Source organism: Notolepis coatsorum (genome assembly GCF_963971535.1).
Source record: "Notolepis coatsorum genome assembly, chromosome: 15".
Lineage (NCBI taxonomy): Eukaryota > Metazoa > Chordata > Actinopteri > Aulopiformes > Paralepididae > Notolepis > Notolepis coatsorum.
In genome coordinates this window covers 4,916,204-4,933,017 of record NC_140179.1, presented here as the reverse complement: position 1 = coordinate 4,933,017, position 16,814 = coordinate 4,916,204, and the positions used below count along the sequence as shown (strand labels likewise).

General features: G+C 42.9%; 1 protein-coding gene across 1 annotated transcript in view; it reads left to right on the top strand.

Moving 5' to 3' along the window:
* The window catches only part of LOC311241641 (exocyst complex component 6-like), a gene marked incomplete at its 5' end in the record, with an annotated part of 58,061 nt that overhangs the window by 33,847 nt on the left and 7,400 nt on the right, over nt 1-16,814 (top strand). The window contains 2 exons of the mRNA XM_084330518.1: nt 5,391-5,532; nt 7,207-7,280. Coding sequence (XP_084186644.1) covers nt 5,391-5,532; nt 7,207-7,280 — 216 coding nt within the window. The remainder of the gene's footprint in view (nt 1-5,390; nt 5,533-7,206; nt 7,281-16,814) is intronic.

Sequence of the window (16,814 nt, the reverse complement as noted above, 5' to 3'; positions counted from 1 at the left end):
TGGATTGGAAAGCGGGCATCATCTTTCTCGCTACCCCTCTTTTGAACTTGTAAGTCACTTTGGATAAAAGCGTCAGCTAAATGTAAATGCACCCCAAGGTGTCTGCTGTTTTGTGTGTGCATACATTGTCCCAGTCCCAGTTATCCTAATGAAATGTTTTGAGTTTGAAACGATCTGAGTGTATGGCAGCATGCCCAGGAATGTGTGTGTGTTGGATTCTGGGTATTGTGGTCCTGCAGTCCTTTTGAGTCAGTGTGCTAAGTTCACTCCGCCCCCTCTGGATGGTGTATCTAGCTACAGTCTTTCAGGCGTGACTCAGGGCTTGTCAAGGCTTTTCTATCTGTCTCTCTGTGTCTCTGTTATTAGTTTGTTTTAAAGGGGAACTGTCTTACTATTTCTTTCACTATTTGGGCAATTTTACACAATTCCTGTAAAAAAAAGAATTGTCTAGCTATTTTAGTCATATCGTGGCCGATATCCGATATCAATATCGGATCGGTGCATCCCTACTGGGTACTTTGTTTTATTTTATCTACTTTTTCTCCTCCTCTTTTCTGTGATTTTTCTCCCCATCCCAATTTTACCTCTTGTGCCAATTCTCCCTCCCCTGTCCTGATCGTTGCTCGCATATGCCCCCCACTGGCCGGTTGTAGGGAGCATAGAAGCCTTGCATCACATGTCCCCTCCGATACATGTGGAGGCAGCCTGTCGCATCTTTTCACCTGCCAGCGCGGACTCTCATTTGGCGAGGAGTAACGTGTGGGAGGCTCACACTGCCCCCGCCATTTTTCCTGACTTTGCTGTGCAGGCGCCCCAACCGACCTGTAGGAGTCGCTGTTCACAACGACCAGACCCCTCGACTTTCCACCCGCTAACTCTGCCAATTGAGTTAGGATTCGAACCCGGTGTCTCCTGCGTTGGTGACGAGCGCAATGTCCGCTGCGCCACCCAGCCGCCCCTACTGGGTACTTTGTGAAGGAAGGAGTAAGCCTCCTGGAGCTCTTTAGAAAAAACAGACTTTGTATTCGACATGACAGCTATCTAGCATACTAGTTTATGTCAGAAAGAGAAGTGCATGTCCAAGCCTCTTAGGCAGGCTAGCAACAGCCTTGACAATGACTTTGATTGACACGCATACAGGTCTTGCTCGAAAAAGAGATCTTTGACCTGGTAAAATAAAGGTTAAATAAATCGGTGTTTAATTCATATGTGTGGTGCATTGTTTGTTTTTCTATTGGTTAAAACACTAACAGCCTTGACAAGGACATTGATTGACACGCATACAGACACATCACTGTTGAATTCAGATGCATGGTGCATTGTTTTTGTTTTTCTATTGGTTAAAACCAGGACAATTTGGTAGTGAATCTTGAAAAACTGGCCATTTTAGTGTTTTACAAATATTTGTCAGGACTCGGGAGACAAAGCGAGACAATCCCGGACAAAACCAGCATATCTGGGCACTTTTTAGGGCATTTCTGCTTTATTGTGGACAGGACAGTCAGAGACGGGACATTGGGTGAAGAGATGGGGGAGGACATGCAACACAGGCCCAGGCCATCAGGATGCTCAATGACAATGACACTATAATAACAACCCATCATCTACACTCACAGCACACACATCCACACGTACACACTCACTTTAAACAAACCTTAAACAAACCTTATCACCCACTTTACTCACTTTAGACACTTTAACACACTTTATATTGTTAGTAAAGAGATTTGCACTACAATTCATACCTCATTGCACCTTACCCTAAGTTTGTACCTCATCCCATTTCTGCATTGTACCTCACTGTTGCTCTTTTTACTCTGTATTGTATATTGTATATTATGTATATTGACTGAAAAATGTATTTGACGTACCTTTGACTTTTTCTATTTTATACTTTTATCTATTACTGTATAAAGCACACTCCAAGGGGCTCATACAGAAAAAAAGCATTTCATGATAAAGTATTCTGTATTTTACTATGACAATTAATAAACAAACTTGAAACGTGAAAACTTGAGATGGGGGAGGACATGCAACACATGTCCTTGGCCGGATTCGAACCCGGGATGTACGCATCTTAACGTGGTGGTGCGCCCACCGGGCGGCCCTGGTCACTCACTCTTAGTTTCAGAATCAAACCTATCCATGACTCAAGGAATCTCTAATCATATCTTCAGTGGTGTAATGGAATTGTTTTAATGTTTCAAATATTGTTTGAAACATTAAACATATTTAATTTATAGCTGTTTTGTTTACTCTCCCTGGGTTTAACCTTCTGTCGTGTGGCAGTGAAAGGGTTAAAGGTTGTTGCATGACTGTTTCAGTGTTGTTGTTGTTGTTGTTTATGGTTTGTTGCTCTGGTCCTTTGTGTTTCAACACACTGCAACTTCTGCAGACCTATGTTTAAAGGAATACTTCACCCAAAGATGATAGTTTGTATATCAATTACTCACCCCATGATGTCTTGGATTCATGACGTTTTCTTTTCTTCTCACATGTCCCCATGGTAAACATAGAATAAAAATGTCTTTAGAAATACTTGATAGGGATGGGACCGAATATTCAAATATTCGATCCCATATCTACATTCGATTTTCATATCAGAAAGTAAAAAATAAAATCAAAAATAATAAAACAATTTATTTTTTAAGCAAACCATTCTTATTTCATTCCTTTTTATATTTAGAGGCAGCCTAATTGATCTAAAAGATGCACATGCTACTGTTTCTGTTTGTTTATTAAAACCGGTTGATAGAAGTGCCTATTTATGTGCAATACCCTTTGATTTTAATGTCCATTCTATTAAAAAGAATAACTGAATTTAACTGAAACTGAACATTTTAACTGAATTCAAACTGAAACAAAAAATAACAATATATTTTTTATATATTCGAATATTCGATATTATGAAAAACGAATATTCGAATAGCACTTTTGCTAGAAAGTCCCATCCCTAATACTTGATGAATTGAAGTTAATGCAAAACTATCAAAACATTCTCAACTCTATCACAACTTGTGCAATTGAATCCAAGTCTCATTTATCCCGCTGTATACGCAGTACTTTACAAACACTGTGCATTTTCACTAAAAACCTTGCTAACGAAAACATTTCCAGTTCAATGCTGCCTTCAAATTAAACGGGTCATTCATATGGACTATTCTCAGGAACACAGAAAGCACAAGTTCCATTTGAAGGCAGCACTTAAGATGTTTTGTTTACGAAGTACTGAGCATACGACTGGATGAATGAGACTTGGATTATACTGCACAAGTTGTGAGAGAGCGAGTGAGAGAGTAAATAGATGTTGTGATATCGTTTTGCTGTTGTTGAACCAAATCTCCATGAACCCTTTCACTGCCACACGATCCGCGGAGCGAATGACGCTAATGATGGAGCATCGCCGTCAGTTGTGTGATAGTAAAGGGCTAACCTTCTGTATTGTCAGAGTGAAAGGGTTAACCGGCTGTCGTGTGGCAGTGAAAGGGTTAACTTCAATTCACCAAGTATTGATTCTAGGCTCACCGGCGTGGACACACGCAAGTAGAACAGAATGAATCCGAGGGTGATTGGATTGATATACAAACTATCATTTTGGGTGCTACATTTTTTACATTTCAAATATCAAAAGGGATAAAATTGGCGGTTAGGTGGCGTAGCGGAGATTGCGTTCGTCACCAACCCCGGAGCTGTGAGCTGGATTCGGGGATTGGGGTTGTCACCAGCTTGGCTGGCCGTTCACACTAATACAATTGGCTGTATTAGAGGGTGGGAGAAGCTGGCGGGGTGGGTCTGGGTCGTTGTAAAACAGCGACTCCTACAGTTCGGTCGGGCGCCTGCTAAGCGCGGATAGGACCTGAGTGGGATAGTGTGATCCTTCCACACGCTACGCCCTCTCAATGAGAATCCACGCTGCCAGGTGAAAAGAAGCGTTGATTGGCTGGACGTGTGTCGGAGGAAGCACGTGATAGCCTCCACTCTCCCAGACCGACTGTGGGGGGTAAGTGCGCAGCGACCAGGAAGGGGATTGGGAATTAGCATACGACTAACATTGGGATGGGAGAAAATCGGAGGAAAATGGAGGGGGAAAAAGATAATAATAAAAAAAAAAGGGATAAAATTACATTTTGAATTTTTTGCCACCAGACGCTTGTCACTGGAAAAAGTAGGGCTTATATGTCAGGAAAGATCTTCACCAACGTACCTCTTGGACTATTGCACCCTGTGGACCACCTCACCTTCACCACATGTCTGGTGCATATGGAGGAGTGATGGAATCTATATCTATAGACAATAGTGTCCCCAAACCTCATAATGTACATGTACCGTACACAGGGTTCACACAAGGTCCTTGACGTGCTTAAAGTGCTTGATTTTTTTTACACACAAAAAAGCCAAGGCCTGGAATTCCTTGAAAACAGCCCATTTTTTAACAAGGTGCTTAAAAAGTCCTTGAAATTCAAATCAACCATTCGCATTGAAAGTGTTGTTCATCCATGATAAAACATTTCTGAATCAAGAAATTGAATCTTTTTATTTAAAGTGTAACTAATTGTCGGAAATAGTTTTAAGCCATAAATATTGGCTCCAATTTTATTACTATAAAAACAGCATTTAAAAGTGAATTGTATCCCTTTAAATGCCCTTTTAAAATGAAAAATAGTGCTTGGAAAAGTACTTGAAAGTCCTTCAATTTAATTTTGCAATGTCTGTTACAATTGCCATACACTTGCAACACTCATGGTTGCTATGTGCGAGAGTCCCTGCCCTGAGATGGTGTTAGTGGGAATTAGGATTATCCTCAGTCCCTGCAGTGAGAACACAACACAAATTATTTTCTACTATTAGTGAGGATTTCCAAGGAATTCTGGCCCAGATCTGAAAGATATCAGTCCAATCCTGGCTACTCCATCCCAGGTCTTCAGGTCTGCTGCTGGATGATGTAACAGTAACTCATTATGTGTCCTGTTCTACTCCCCTCTGTTCCCCCTGATTAACTCCTTATCTCCATGTCTTTCCCTTCATCATTTCTCTCTCTCTCCCCCTCCCTATCTCCCCCCTTGTCTCTCTCTATCTGTCTCTCTCTCTGTCTCCCTCTCCCTCTGTCTCTCTATCTGTCTCTCTCCTTCTCTCTCTGTCTCTCTCCCTCCCTCCCTCTGTCTCTCTCTGTCTCTCTCTGTCTCTCTCTCTCTCTCTCTCTCTCTCTCTCTCTCTCTCTCTCTCTCTCTCTCTCTCTCTCTCTCTCTCTCCCTCTCTCTCCCTCTCTCTCCCTCTCTCTCCCTCTCTCTCTCTCTCTCTCTCTCTCTCTCTCTCTCTCTCTCTCTCTCTCTCTCTCTCTCTCTCTCTCTCTCTCTCTCTCTCTCTCTCTCTCTCTCTCTCTCTCTCTCCAGGGTAAAGTAGCTCAGACGGCCTGCATGTCGGCCTGTAAGCACCTGTCCACCTCCCTGATGCAGATGCTTCTGGATGCGGAGCTGAAGCAGATCAGCCTGGGAGCCATCCAGCAGTTCAACCTGGATGTTATACAGTGTGAACGTGAGTAGAGAACAAGGGGGGGGCACAAGGAGCTGCCCAGTATAACCACAGTCTATTCTACTCTCCTCACCTCTCCTCTCCTCTCATCACCCCTCTTACCTCCCACTCTCCTCTCCTCTCATCACCCCTCTTATCTCCCACTCTTCTCTCCTCTCATCACCCCTCTTATCTCCCACTCTTCTCTCCTCTCCTCCTCCCCTCTCCTCTCCTGTTTTATTTTTTGGCTCGCATAATCCCGACTGATCCGGCAGTTGATCAGCTAACTTTCCCAGCCTTGACAACCAAAGGAATCCATTGGTATCTTGTTGTCTGCAAGGGGGGTAGAAGGCACAGCCTTCACAGGTTTTCATTGTGAATACCCACGTCTCCCCTTCACAGACATGCCAACTTTATGGATGCTGGATGGATGGATGCTGGATGAAGGGTAGAGGGAGTGCAGGAACTCAATAACCTCAACACGCACAAACACATAGACATGTGCACACACACACACATGCATGCACACACACACACACACACACACACACACACACACACACACACACACACACACACACACACACACACACACACACACACACACACACACACACACACACACACATCCAGAGAGAGAGAGAGAGAGAGAGCAGTACTCTCCATGTGTTTAGACCAGTGGTTCTGAAAAGAGTTGTTGTTAAATCTGACATTTACAAAAATCCATCAAAATCTGTGTTGTTGCTAATCATTGACACATGCCTAGCCTGTAATAATCCCCCCCAGAACAATTTACTTTGCATTTGATATATTGAAAATATTTAACTTTTTGTGTGTTTTTTTTAACAATAATTTGTGATGCCATCACACAAACTGGGATTTAAAGGGTAAATTTTCAAAAATGCCTGCACCATGTGCTGCACTGTATCCATGTCCCCTACCACTGCACTTTACTGTCTTATTGTTGTCTCACTGTTCTGTCCTGTTTTGCACTTATTTATTTATCATTATTATTATTATTATTATTATTATTATTATTATTATTATTATTATTATTATTATTATTATTATTATGTTGTTCCTATTTGTGAAAAAATCAATCATGCACTGAAACGTCAAATCACGTTCCATTTGTACCTGTACAATATGGCGAATAAAGAAATCTGAATCTGAACCAGAATGCAGGAAATTACGTAGGTAAGTCTTTGTAACAAAATAATTCCTGGTGGGGGACCCCCACTTAGAAAGTGGCCTGACTGGGGCTATATTTCACACTATATTTCCCAGCCTGAATTATTTCCCCAGTCCGGCCCTGCTTATGTGAGTTGTCAATGACAACAACATGCTGCCTGTGTGAGAGTGTGAGAGAGAGAGAGAATGAAGGACAATTGCTTGCTGTGAGAGAGAGAGAGAGATAGAGAGAGAGAGAGAGAGAGAGAGAGAGAGAGAGAGAGAGAGAGAGAGAGAGAGAGAGAGAGAGAGAGACTGAGAGACTGAGAGTCAGGCTCAGCCCCTCCCATGCCTCACGGTTTGAGCATCTGAACTATCTGATCAAAATCATAAAAACAAAAGTAACATCGCCCAGAGGGCGGCTCCACCATGAGGGGGTCTGCATCTAGGGAGACACACTATAATACATTACTATATAGCTCAAATATATATATTGCTAATATAATATATATAACTGTGTCTTTTCAGTGTTTGCCAGTTCAGAACCAGTTCCTGGTTTCCAGGGAGACACACTACAGCTGGCCTTCATTGACCTCAGACAGGTAAACTACCTGTCTCACCATAACCCTGTCTGTCCTGACCACACACACACTATTCTTATGTACCCATGTTTCTCTCTCTCTCGCTCTCTCTCTCGCTCTCTCTCTACCTACTGGTCTCACTCTCTCTCTACCTACTGGTCTCACTCTCTCTCTACCTACTGGTCTCACTCTCTCTACCTACTGGTCTCACTCTCTCTCTACCTACTGGTCTCACTCTCTCTACCTACTGGTCTCACTCTCTCTCTACCTACTGGTCTCACTCTCTCTCTACCTGCTGGTCTCACTCTCTCTCTACCTACTGGTCTCACTCTCTCTCTACCTGCTGGTCTCACTCTCTCTCTACCTACTGGTCTCACTCTCTCTCTACCTACTGGTCTCACTCTCTCTCTACCTACTGGTCTCACTCTCTCTCTACCTACTGGTCTCACTGGATCTAAAAGGGTGAAGGAACATAGTTGGGTGGATATTTGTCCTCAATCCATCATCCAAATATTTAACATTTTATTCAATGCACATGATTGTTACTCCGGATTAGATTTGACTCCAGATTAGATTTCTTCCTATAGGCAACAGTGGATAAAGCGGTCGTCTGGTAAAGAAGGTGTCCTTGAGAAGAACAAATTGGCACCTTGCTTGGTCGCCTCCGTCGTTCGGTGTGTGTGTGTGAGGCATACATTGTAAAGCACTTAAGATTCAAGATCCAAGGGTTTTATTTGTCACATACATACGCAAGACATGTAGTGAAATGTAGGTGGCCATGCCCGCCTAGATTGTGCAAAAATACAAATAATAAAATGAAAGATAGACATGATAAAAAAAAAGTCATACGAATAAAATATAGTACTAAACGTAAGAAGTAAAAAGTAATAGCTTTAACTTAACAGCTGCTGTATAAATGTAGTCAATTTACCATCTCATTCCTGGCCACATGGTAGGTTCTGTTAAAAAGTCTAACATTGGGTCAATTCCTAGACCACGCTGTGGTGTCTATGGAGTTACTAATAACTAGGGATGCTCGATATTGGCTTTTTTACCGATACCGATATTCCGATATTGTCCAACTCTTAATTTCCGATACCGATACGATACCGATATCAACCGATACCGATATATGCAGGGTTTCCCCCCAAAAAAACGGAATAATTTCAGGTAACTAATAATTTCACTGGATGCATTCAAAAGGCTTTCTAAATGTAAGCATTATCTGTGCAAAATATGATCATTAAAAAAGTTCAAATTAACATACAAGTTGTTGAATTAAACCAACATGCATACTTTTGACAATAAATAAAATAAGAATTGGTTCTTACTTGCTTGCCTGGGTAAATAAAGGTTAAAAAAAAAAAAAAAAAAATACCGATATTTTCCGATATCACATTTTACTGCCGATATCGGCCGATAATATCGGTCGGCCGATAATATCGGACATCCCTACTAATAACCCATGCCCATCGACATTTACCTGGCAATGTAACCCATCTGTTTCTGCAGAACTAAATCTTATTTTTAATACTAAAAAAGGAAATAGATATGTATAAATATTTAGAAGTAATAGAAGATTTTAACCTTCTCCGGTTATACATTTAATTTGTATAAGTCAGTTGCTTTCCCCCTCGGGAATTGCAGAGAATCTGGGGTTATGGCAGTATCTCCCTTTATGGTCTCATTAGACGGCTTTAAATACCCAGGAAGTATCTATATTACCTGGCTAAGTTTAATCTACACCCAACACTGATAAACCAAGGATGATTGATCAGATGGTCCTCTCTGCCCATATCTTTTCTGGGGTGAATTGCAGTTGTCAAAATGAATGTTCTCTCTAGAATGCTTTATCCTATGTTAATAATACCTAACTTCATCCCAAGCAAATTTTTTAAAACCCTTCAATGAGCTATGCCCAAGTTTGTCTGGAACAGGGAGCGTCTCACCATAAAGTTAGAAAGAATGAATCTCAATAGTTTTAGGAAGGTTAGCTGTTACCAATTTCCAGTTTTATTATTGGTCCTTTCAAATTAAAGCTATTTCTGAGTGGATAAGAGCCCACTTTGCTCTGGCTTGGTCTGCATGCTGAAGAACGTATGCCTGTGTCTTTGCCAAGTCTCCCCTTCCTAGGAGACACGAAACACCTTCCAATCTCCAACGAAAATCCTATAGTTGGCAACTCCCTTAGATCCTGGGGCCATGTTATAACAGCATTTCAGGTAGCAACAAGGTATTCCTTTGGTGTATTCCTCTCATAGTAAATAACCCGGATTAAACCCCAGCATGTACTGTATATATAATGATTTCCAAGCGTGGAGTAAAATGTATCAATTACTTATCTTTTTCACAAGGGAACCCTCTTGTCTTTCAAATAACTTAAAACCAATGTGGACTTTCAAGGTCATAGTTTTCCCTCCTGATGAGACAGTGTATCAATTCAGTACCTCAGTACAACGAAGGCTTAGGCCTTACCACATGGAGAAGGTTCTCACACATCTATGCACTATAAATAACATTTTTAAAAGAAAAAGAAATACCGTACTTTTCGGACTATAAGCCGCGGCTTTTTCCCCAATTTTTCGACCCTGCGGCTTATATTTAACGGTGCGGCTTATATGTGACTCGACGTGACCAAACCCGAAAATGTTAAAATCTAAATATTGCTTTTTTGACTGCATTGAAATGTTATTTATCTGTTCCCTTATTTGCTAAACTTAATACAACTTGTAAATGAGTTAATTCTTGTTATTTGTCCGACAGTATTGTGTCCCAATGCTAATTACATATGGTAATTAAACATTAAAACACCTGCGGCTTATAGTCCAGTGCGGCTTATATATGTACACATCATTCAATTTAGCTGCTGCGGCTTATAGTCAGGTGCGGCTTATAGTGCGAAAAGTACGGTAATAGAATATATATAATCAAATAAGGTAAGCTATATATAACTGATTACTGCCTATTAACCATTAACCTCTTAACAGGCACCCAGAAAAGTGGCATTTTTTTTTACTTGAACTTGAGGACTGCATACTTTATATGTATAGCACATGCATAAGCCTGGTCTCTTTTGAAAGATAACATTCTGAAGTTACTAATGCAAAAAAGGAAATTCACTTTTAGTGCTACTGAAATAGAGTAACAGGTCTGAACTTGAGTTGAACTTGTGTACTCACATTTTTCTGTAGTGGTTGCAATATCCCCCAAAAATATATATACCGGTATATAAAAAAATAGGTATAAGCTGAAAAACACTGCAGATCCATAGACTGAAGTCTTGTGTAGTACAGGTCCAAATTCTATAAAAATCTGTCCAGAAATGGGTCTTTGCTAGAGATTAGGCTTGGGCGGTATCATTTTATCATTATGACGTTATCACTTTCATCAGCGGGGGGAGGGAGGGCGCAGAGCTAAGTTAACAATATACTCGTTATCACCATACATAACGCTTATATTGAAACACGTTGACATTAGGGCCGTTCTTTCAACCTAAAAGTGCACTTTCTTCAACCTCAAACCTAAATTCCTTAGCGACCCGTGTTGCCAAAGTAAACAAATCAGCGCGCACATTCGAGACACACAGATATGAAACGAGTCATACGGAACAAATAACGTATAGCGGAGGCTGAAATTAGAGCAATGTGAGTCACAAACTCACGACAGTAGTACACAACTACACATACAGACGCATAAAATTGATTCTGCATTGATTAAGTGATCATCAAAACCCAGCTTAAGCCGTTAAACCCATGTAGTGAATCACAGTCGAACTGGAATGGTTTACCAAACATACACTCCCGGCATTCATAACTCGTACGTTCATCTTCCAATCGCTATAACATAACTTACTTACCGGTACCCAAACAACGCACGAAATGCACGAATCCATTTCAAAACATTAGAAAAACGCTCCGTTTCCCGATTCCTCAATCATTCAATGTCTGGAAGTTAGTGATCCATCCATTCGACCTTAATAAACGGACTGCCATCGGTCCATAACCGCATTCTATAGAAGAATAAGTCTTTATTTGTCGTGCAGATTAACACACGCGAGATGGGCGACCGACGGGAACACGCGCGTGGCTCTGCTGAGCTCTGACTGAGAGAGGGAAAGACAGACTGCCCTGCCCTCTGCTGGGGCGTGCTGTGCACTACAAGCAACGCCGTCCCTGTTATATAACTCTGTGTCAGTGTAATAGAAGGAAACGCATCTGTGATTTGTCTGTGACGTCACGGTATTGAAAATCATACCGACGGGATTTCGAAATACCTTGGTATACCGTAATACCATCATACCGCCCAAGTCTACTAGAGATCCAGGTAAACTGTGTGCCAAAAAAAAAGCTCTTCCAAATCCATTTCCTCATCCACGGCCATTCATTCTCAAGTTCACGCTCGAGAACTGAGCAATCACTGCTGATGGCGAAAATTATTGGTCAGCGTTGTAGCCAACGAGTGTCCGCTTCCAACGATACCCCACATGGGGGGGGGGGGTTGCGAATATAGGAAGTAGATGAAAATTGACGAGCGAAAAAAGGTTGTGACTTAATCTTCAGAACGCACAGAGGTGGATGGCCACGGAGGATTTTGGAACTTTCTTTTCCAGTTTACTAAAACCTTTCTCAAGCACTCATTTCTGAACAGATTCTTATTCAATATGGACCTGTACTACATAAGACTTCAGGCTATGGAAACGCAGTGTTTTCCAGCTCATACCTCTATGCTGGAATAATGGAATCTGGAATCTGGCAACCACTAAAGAGAAATGTGAGTACACAAGTTCAAGTTCAACTCTAAATTCAAACCTCTGTTACTCTATTTCAGTAGCACTAAAAGTGATTATCCTTTTTTGCATTAGTAACTTCAGAATGTTATACGTATAAAGTATAAAGCTAAGCTTTGCAAAAAAAAGTATGCAGTCCTCAAGTTCAAGTTAAAAGATTGCCACTTCTCTGCCCACCTGTTAAGAGGTTCATATGACAAATACTAGTGTAGACTTTTGTTGATGTGTAAATATGTTTAAATGCTGCTAATATATACCCCATGTACAGTACCGGTATATCCCCCCTCCAACCCTACACTGTTACAAAAGGTTACGGAGTAGGTTTATATTCCTCTCTCCAACCCTACACTGTTACAAAAGGTTACGGAGTAGGTTTATATTCCTCTCTCCAACCCTACACTGTTACAAAAGGTTACGGAGTAGGTTTATATTCCTCTCTCCAACCCTACACTGTTACAAAAGGTTACGGAGTAGGTTTATATTCCTCTCTCCAACCCTACACTGTTACAAAAGGTTACGGAGTAGGTTTATATTCCTCTCTCCAACCCTATTCAGCTTGTTCAACAATACTACATGTATGGATACAAAGAAAAAGAAAGAAACCCACTGTTCCTCAATGGTTTAAAATTGTATTGGACCTTGGATCTTCCCTCTTGAGAGGTTCACCTATGTTTTAAAGGGAAGTCGACAGGACTTTTTATTTTTTATTTAAAGTGTAACTAATTGTCGGAAATTGGTTTTAAGCCATAAATATTGGATCCGTTTTTTTTTCTATATAAAAAACAGCAATTAAAAAAAAATTATTTGGAAAAGTCCTTGCATTTTATTTTGCAATGTCTGTGGGAACCCTGCTTGTTGATTGTCTTTTTTTGTGTATGTGATTCTTGTATTTAAAAGAAATAATTAAAAAAAAAGAAATAAAATGATTGACAGGCCCATTTTAATCTTCCCAGGACAAACGTGTAGTTCCTGAGCCACACGCTGTTGTAGAGCTGAACTATCGAAGCTGTCTCACGTCCCTGTTGTAGAGCTGAACTATCGAAGCTGTCTCACGTCCCTGTTGTAGAGCTGAACTATCTAAGCTGTCTCACGTCCCTGTTGTAGAGCTGAACTATCGAAGCTGTCTCACGTCCCTGTTGTAGAGCTGAACTATCTAAGCTGTCTCACGTCCCTGTTGTAGAGCTGAACTATCGAAGCTGTCTCACGTCCCTGTTGTAGAGCTGAACTATCGAAGCTGTCTCACGTCCCTGCCTGTCTCACGTCGCTGCCTGTCTCACGTCCCTGCCTGTCTCACGTCCCTGCCTGTCTCACGTCCCTGCCTGTCTCACGTCCCTGCCTGTCTCACGTCCCTGCCTGTCTCACGTCCCTGCCTGTCTCACGTCCCTGCCTGTCTCACGTCCCGGCCTGTCTCACGTCCCGGCCTGTCTCACGTCCCTGCCTGTCTCACGTCCCTGCCTGTCTCACGTCCCTGCCTGTCTCACGTCCCTGCCTGTCTCACGTCGCTGCCTGTCTCACGTCCCTGCCTGTCTCACGTCGCTGCCTGTCTCACGTCCCTGCCTGTCTCACGTCCCTGCCTGTCTCACGTCCCGGCCTGTCTCACGTCCCTGCCTGTCTCACGTCCCTGCCTGTCTCACGTCCCTGCCTGTCTCACGTCCCTGCCTGTCTCACGTCCCTGCCTGTCTCACGTCCCTGCCTGTCTTATCCAAGAGTCTGCATCACCTGTTCACCTTTCACCTGTCCTGAAGTTCACCTGTCTTTAAACCCAGACCAGCCCAGATTAGAGAGAGGGGCCCTTTGGCTGGGCTTTAATGGGCGTGGTGCCGGCTCTCTTACACACGCACGTGCACACGCACGCACACACACACACACACACACACACACACACACACACACACACACACACACACACACACACACACACACACACGCACACACACACACACACACACACACACACACACACACACACACACACACACACACACACACACACACACACACACACTAAGTGGATAGTAAACAGTGGTATGTGGGTCTGTCCCGGCACTCTGGCTGCTGTTGACCTGATAATCTGAGCCCGGGGTGGAGAGCCTCTGCTTCAGCAAGACAAGGTCACTCAGAGGACATGCCTCTGCTGCTCTGAAGAGAAGAATATATACATGTATGTCATATATTTAATATATTATGTATCATGTAATATATCATTTATGTAAGGACATTTTAGTACACGTTGTCTTAACCCTTTGTCGTGTGGCAGTGAAAGGGTTAACCTTCTGTATTGTCGCAGTGAAAGGGTTAACTTGCTGTATTGTCGCAGTGAAATGGTTAACCATTTGGTAGTGAAAGTGCTAACCCTTTGTAGTGTGGCAGTGAAAGGGTTAACCATTTGGTAGTGAAAGTGTTAACCCTTTGTAGTGTGGCAGTGAAAGGGTTAACCTTCTGTGTGTTGCAGTGAAAGGGTTGACCATTTGGTAGTGTGGTAGTGAAAGGGTTAACCATTTGGTAGTGTGGCAGTAAAAGGGTTAACCTTCTGTATTGTCACAGTGAAAGGGTTAACCATTTGGTAGTGTGGCAGTGAACGGGTTAACCATTTGTTGTGTGACAGTGAAAGGGTTAACCTTATGTATTGTCGCAGTGAAAGGGTTAACCCTTTGGTATTGTCGCAGTGAAATGGTTAACCATTTGGTATTGTCATGTGGCAGTAAAAGGGTTAACCATTTGGTAGTGTCGCAGTGAAAGGGTTAACCATTTGGTAGTGTGGCAGTGAAAGGGTTAACCTTCTCTATTGTCACAGTGAAAGGGTTAACCATTTGGTAGTGTGGCAGTGAAAGGGTTAACCTTCTCTATTGTCACAGTGAAATGGTTAACCATTTGGTAGTGTGTCAGTGAAAGGGTTAACCTTCTGTATTGTCGCAGTGAACGGGTTAACCATTTGGTAGTGTGGCAGTGAAAGGGTTAACTTTCTGTATTGTCGCAGTGAAAGGGTTAACCTTCTGTATTGTCGCAGTGAAAGGGTTAACCATTTGGTAGTGTGGCAGTGAAAGGGTTAGAGGGGATTTCTCTCTAAATAGAATTCCTGCTGGGCAACCAATCAGGTATCTAGAAATATGACATGCATATCATATTGTGTAGAAACTAATAACACTATATGGGTTAACAATGTGCACTAGTACAGAGAGAGGGAGGGAGAGAGAGACACACACTAGTATAGACTATAGACAGTAAGTCTGGATGCCAACGAGGCTTAACCTCACAACTAACCTGCCCTGTGCTTTAGGTCAAAGGTCAAGACCTGACGTTACACCTGTCACTCAGCATAGAGAGAGGGAGGGACTAACTGTATACATGTCTTACCAGGTCAGATTCAGATTCTTTCATCAGTCACGTCTTCATGTACAGGAGTGAAGGACAGTGACATTCTTAGGCTCCTCCACCTTAAAGCAGCAATGGCATTTATTTCAAATAAAATAAGGCGTAAAATACACTAGCGCGGCTGGGTGGCGCAGAGGACATTGCGCTCGTCACCAACGCAAGAGACACCGGGTTCGACTCCGGCTGTCGGCGTTGCCTCCGGCTTGGGCCAGCCGTCATACTAACTCAATTGGCAGAGTTAGCGGGTGGAAGTCAATGGGTGGTAATCTGGACGTTGTGGACAGCGACTCCTACAGGTCGGTTGGGGGACGCCTGCACAGCAGAGACAGGAAATGGCCTCCCACACGTTACACCTCACCAATGAGAGTCCGCGCTGGCAGGTGAAAAGATGTGACAGGCTGCCTCCTCGTGTACCGGAGGGGACACGTGATGCAAGGCTTCTATCCTCCCTACAACCGGCCAGTGGGGGGCATATGCGAGCAACGTTCAAGACAGGGGAAGAAATGGCACAATGGAATTGGGATGGGAGAAAAATAGGAGAAAAAGTGGATAAAAAATTAAATAAAATACAATAAGGGCTTGCGTCCATCTATCGCATTTTTCCAGCTGAAAAACGCTGGCAGAGCGCTGGGTAGTGCTGGGATGAAGCGCTTGCGGCGGGGGGAAAAAACGTGAAAAGTTCAGAAGTTTTCAACTTTAAACGCAGGGCGCGGCCGCACAAAAAAGCTGAAACTAACTGAAAAAAGAAGCCGACCGCAGGGCATTTCCTATAGGCGTCCGCATGCGGTCGCATACGCTCCCTCCTCATTGGGAACAATTGAAAAAAGACGCTTGCGCCCAGAAAAATGCAGTAAATGGATGCAAGGGCCTAAGGCAATAGAGGCAGCATGAAGTATAAGCACAAAAATAAAGTTTGAGTAGCATTGAAATGTAATCAAATATACACAAAACAATATAGTGATGCAGGAGTAGCATGTGATTGCTCCCATCTTTGTGTGTGCATAGTTCTGTGTGTGTGTGCGCATAGTTTTGTGTGTGTGCGTGTGTGTGTGTGTGTGTGTGCGTGCGTGCGTGTGTGTGTGTGTGTGTGTGTGTGCGTGTGTGTGTGCGTGCGTGTGTGTGTGTGTGTGTGTGTGTTCGCGCACGCGCGCAGCAGACAGACAGGCAGCAGGCTGTGTGTTCATGAGTCTTACTGCCTGAGGGGGGAAAAGTACATGTCCATGGTGATGCATCCAGTCAGTCGTGTCTCTGTTGAAGGCCTGTAGGATCAGGCGCCCCCGTGCCCAATCTCTTCAGCCATCTGAGGTGAGAGAGGTGTCTCACGCCGTGTTGGAGCCGTATAAAATGGGGTCGTCGTGGTATAAAAAAGTTTGATATTAGATATTGGTACGACTTTT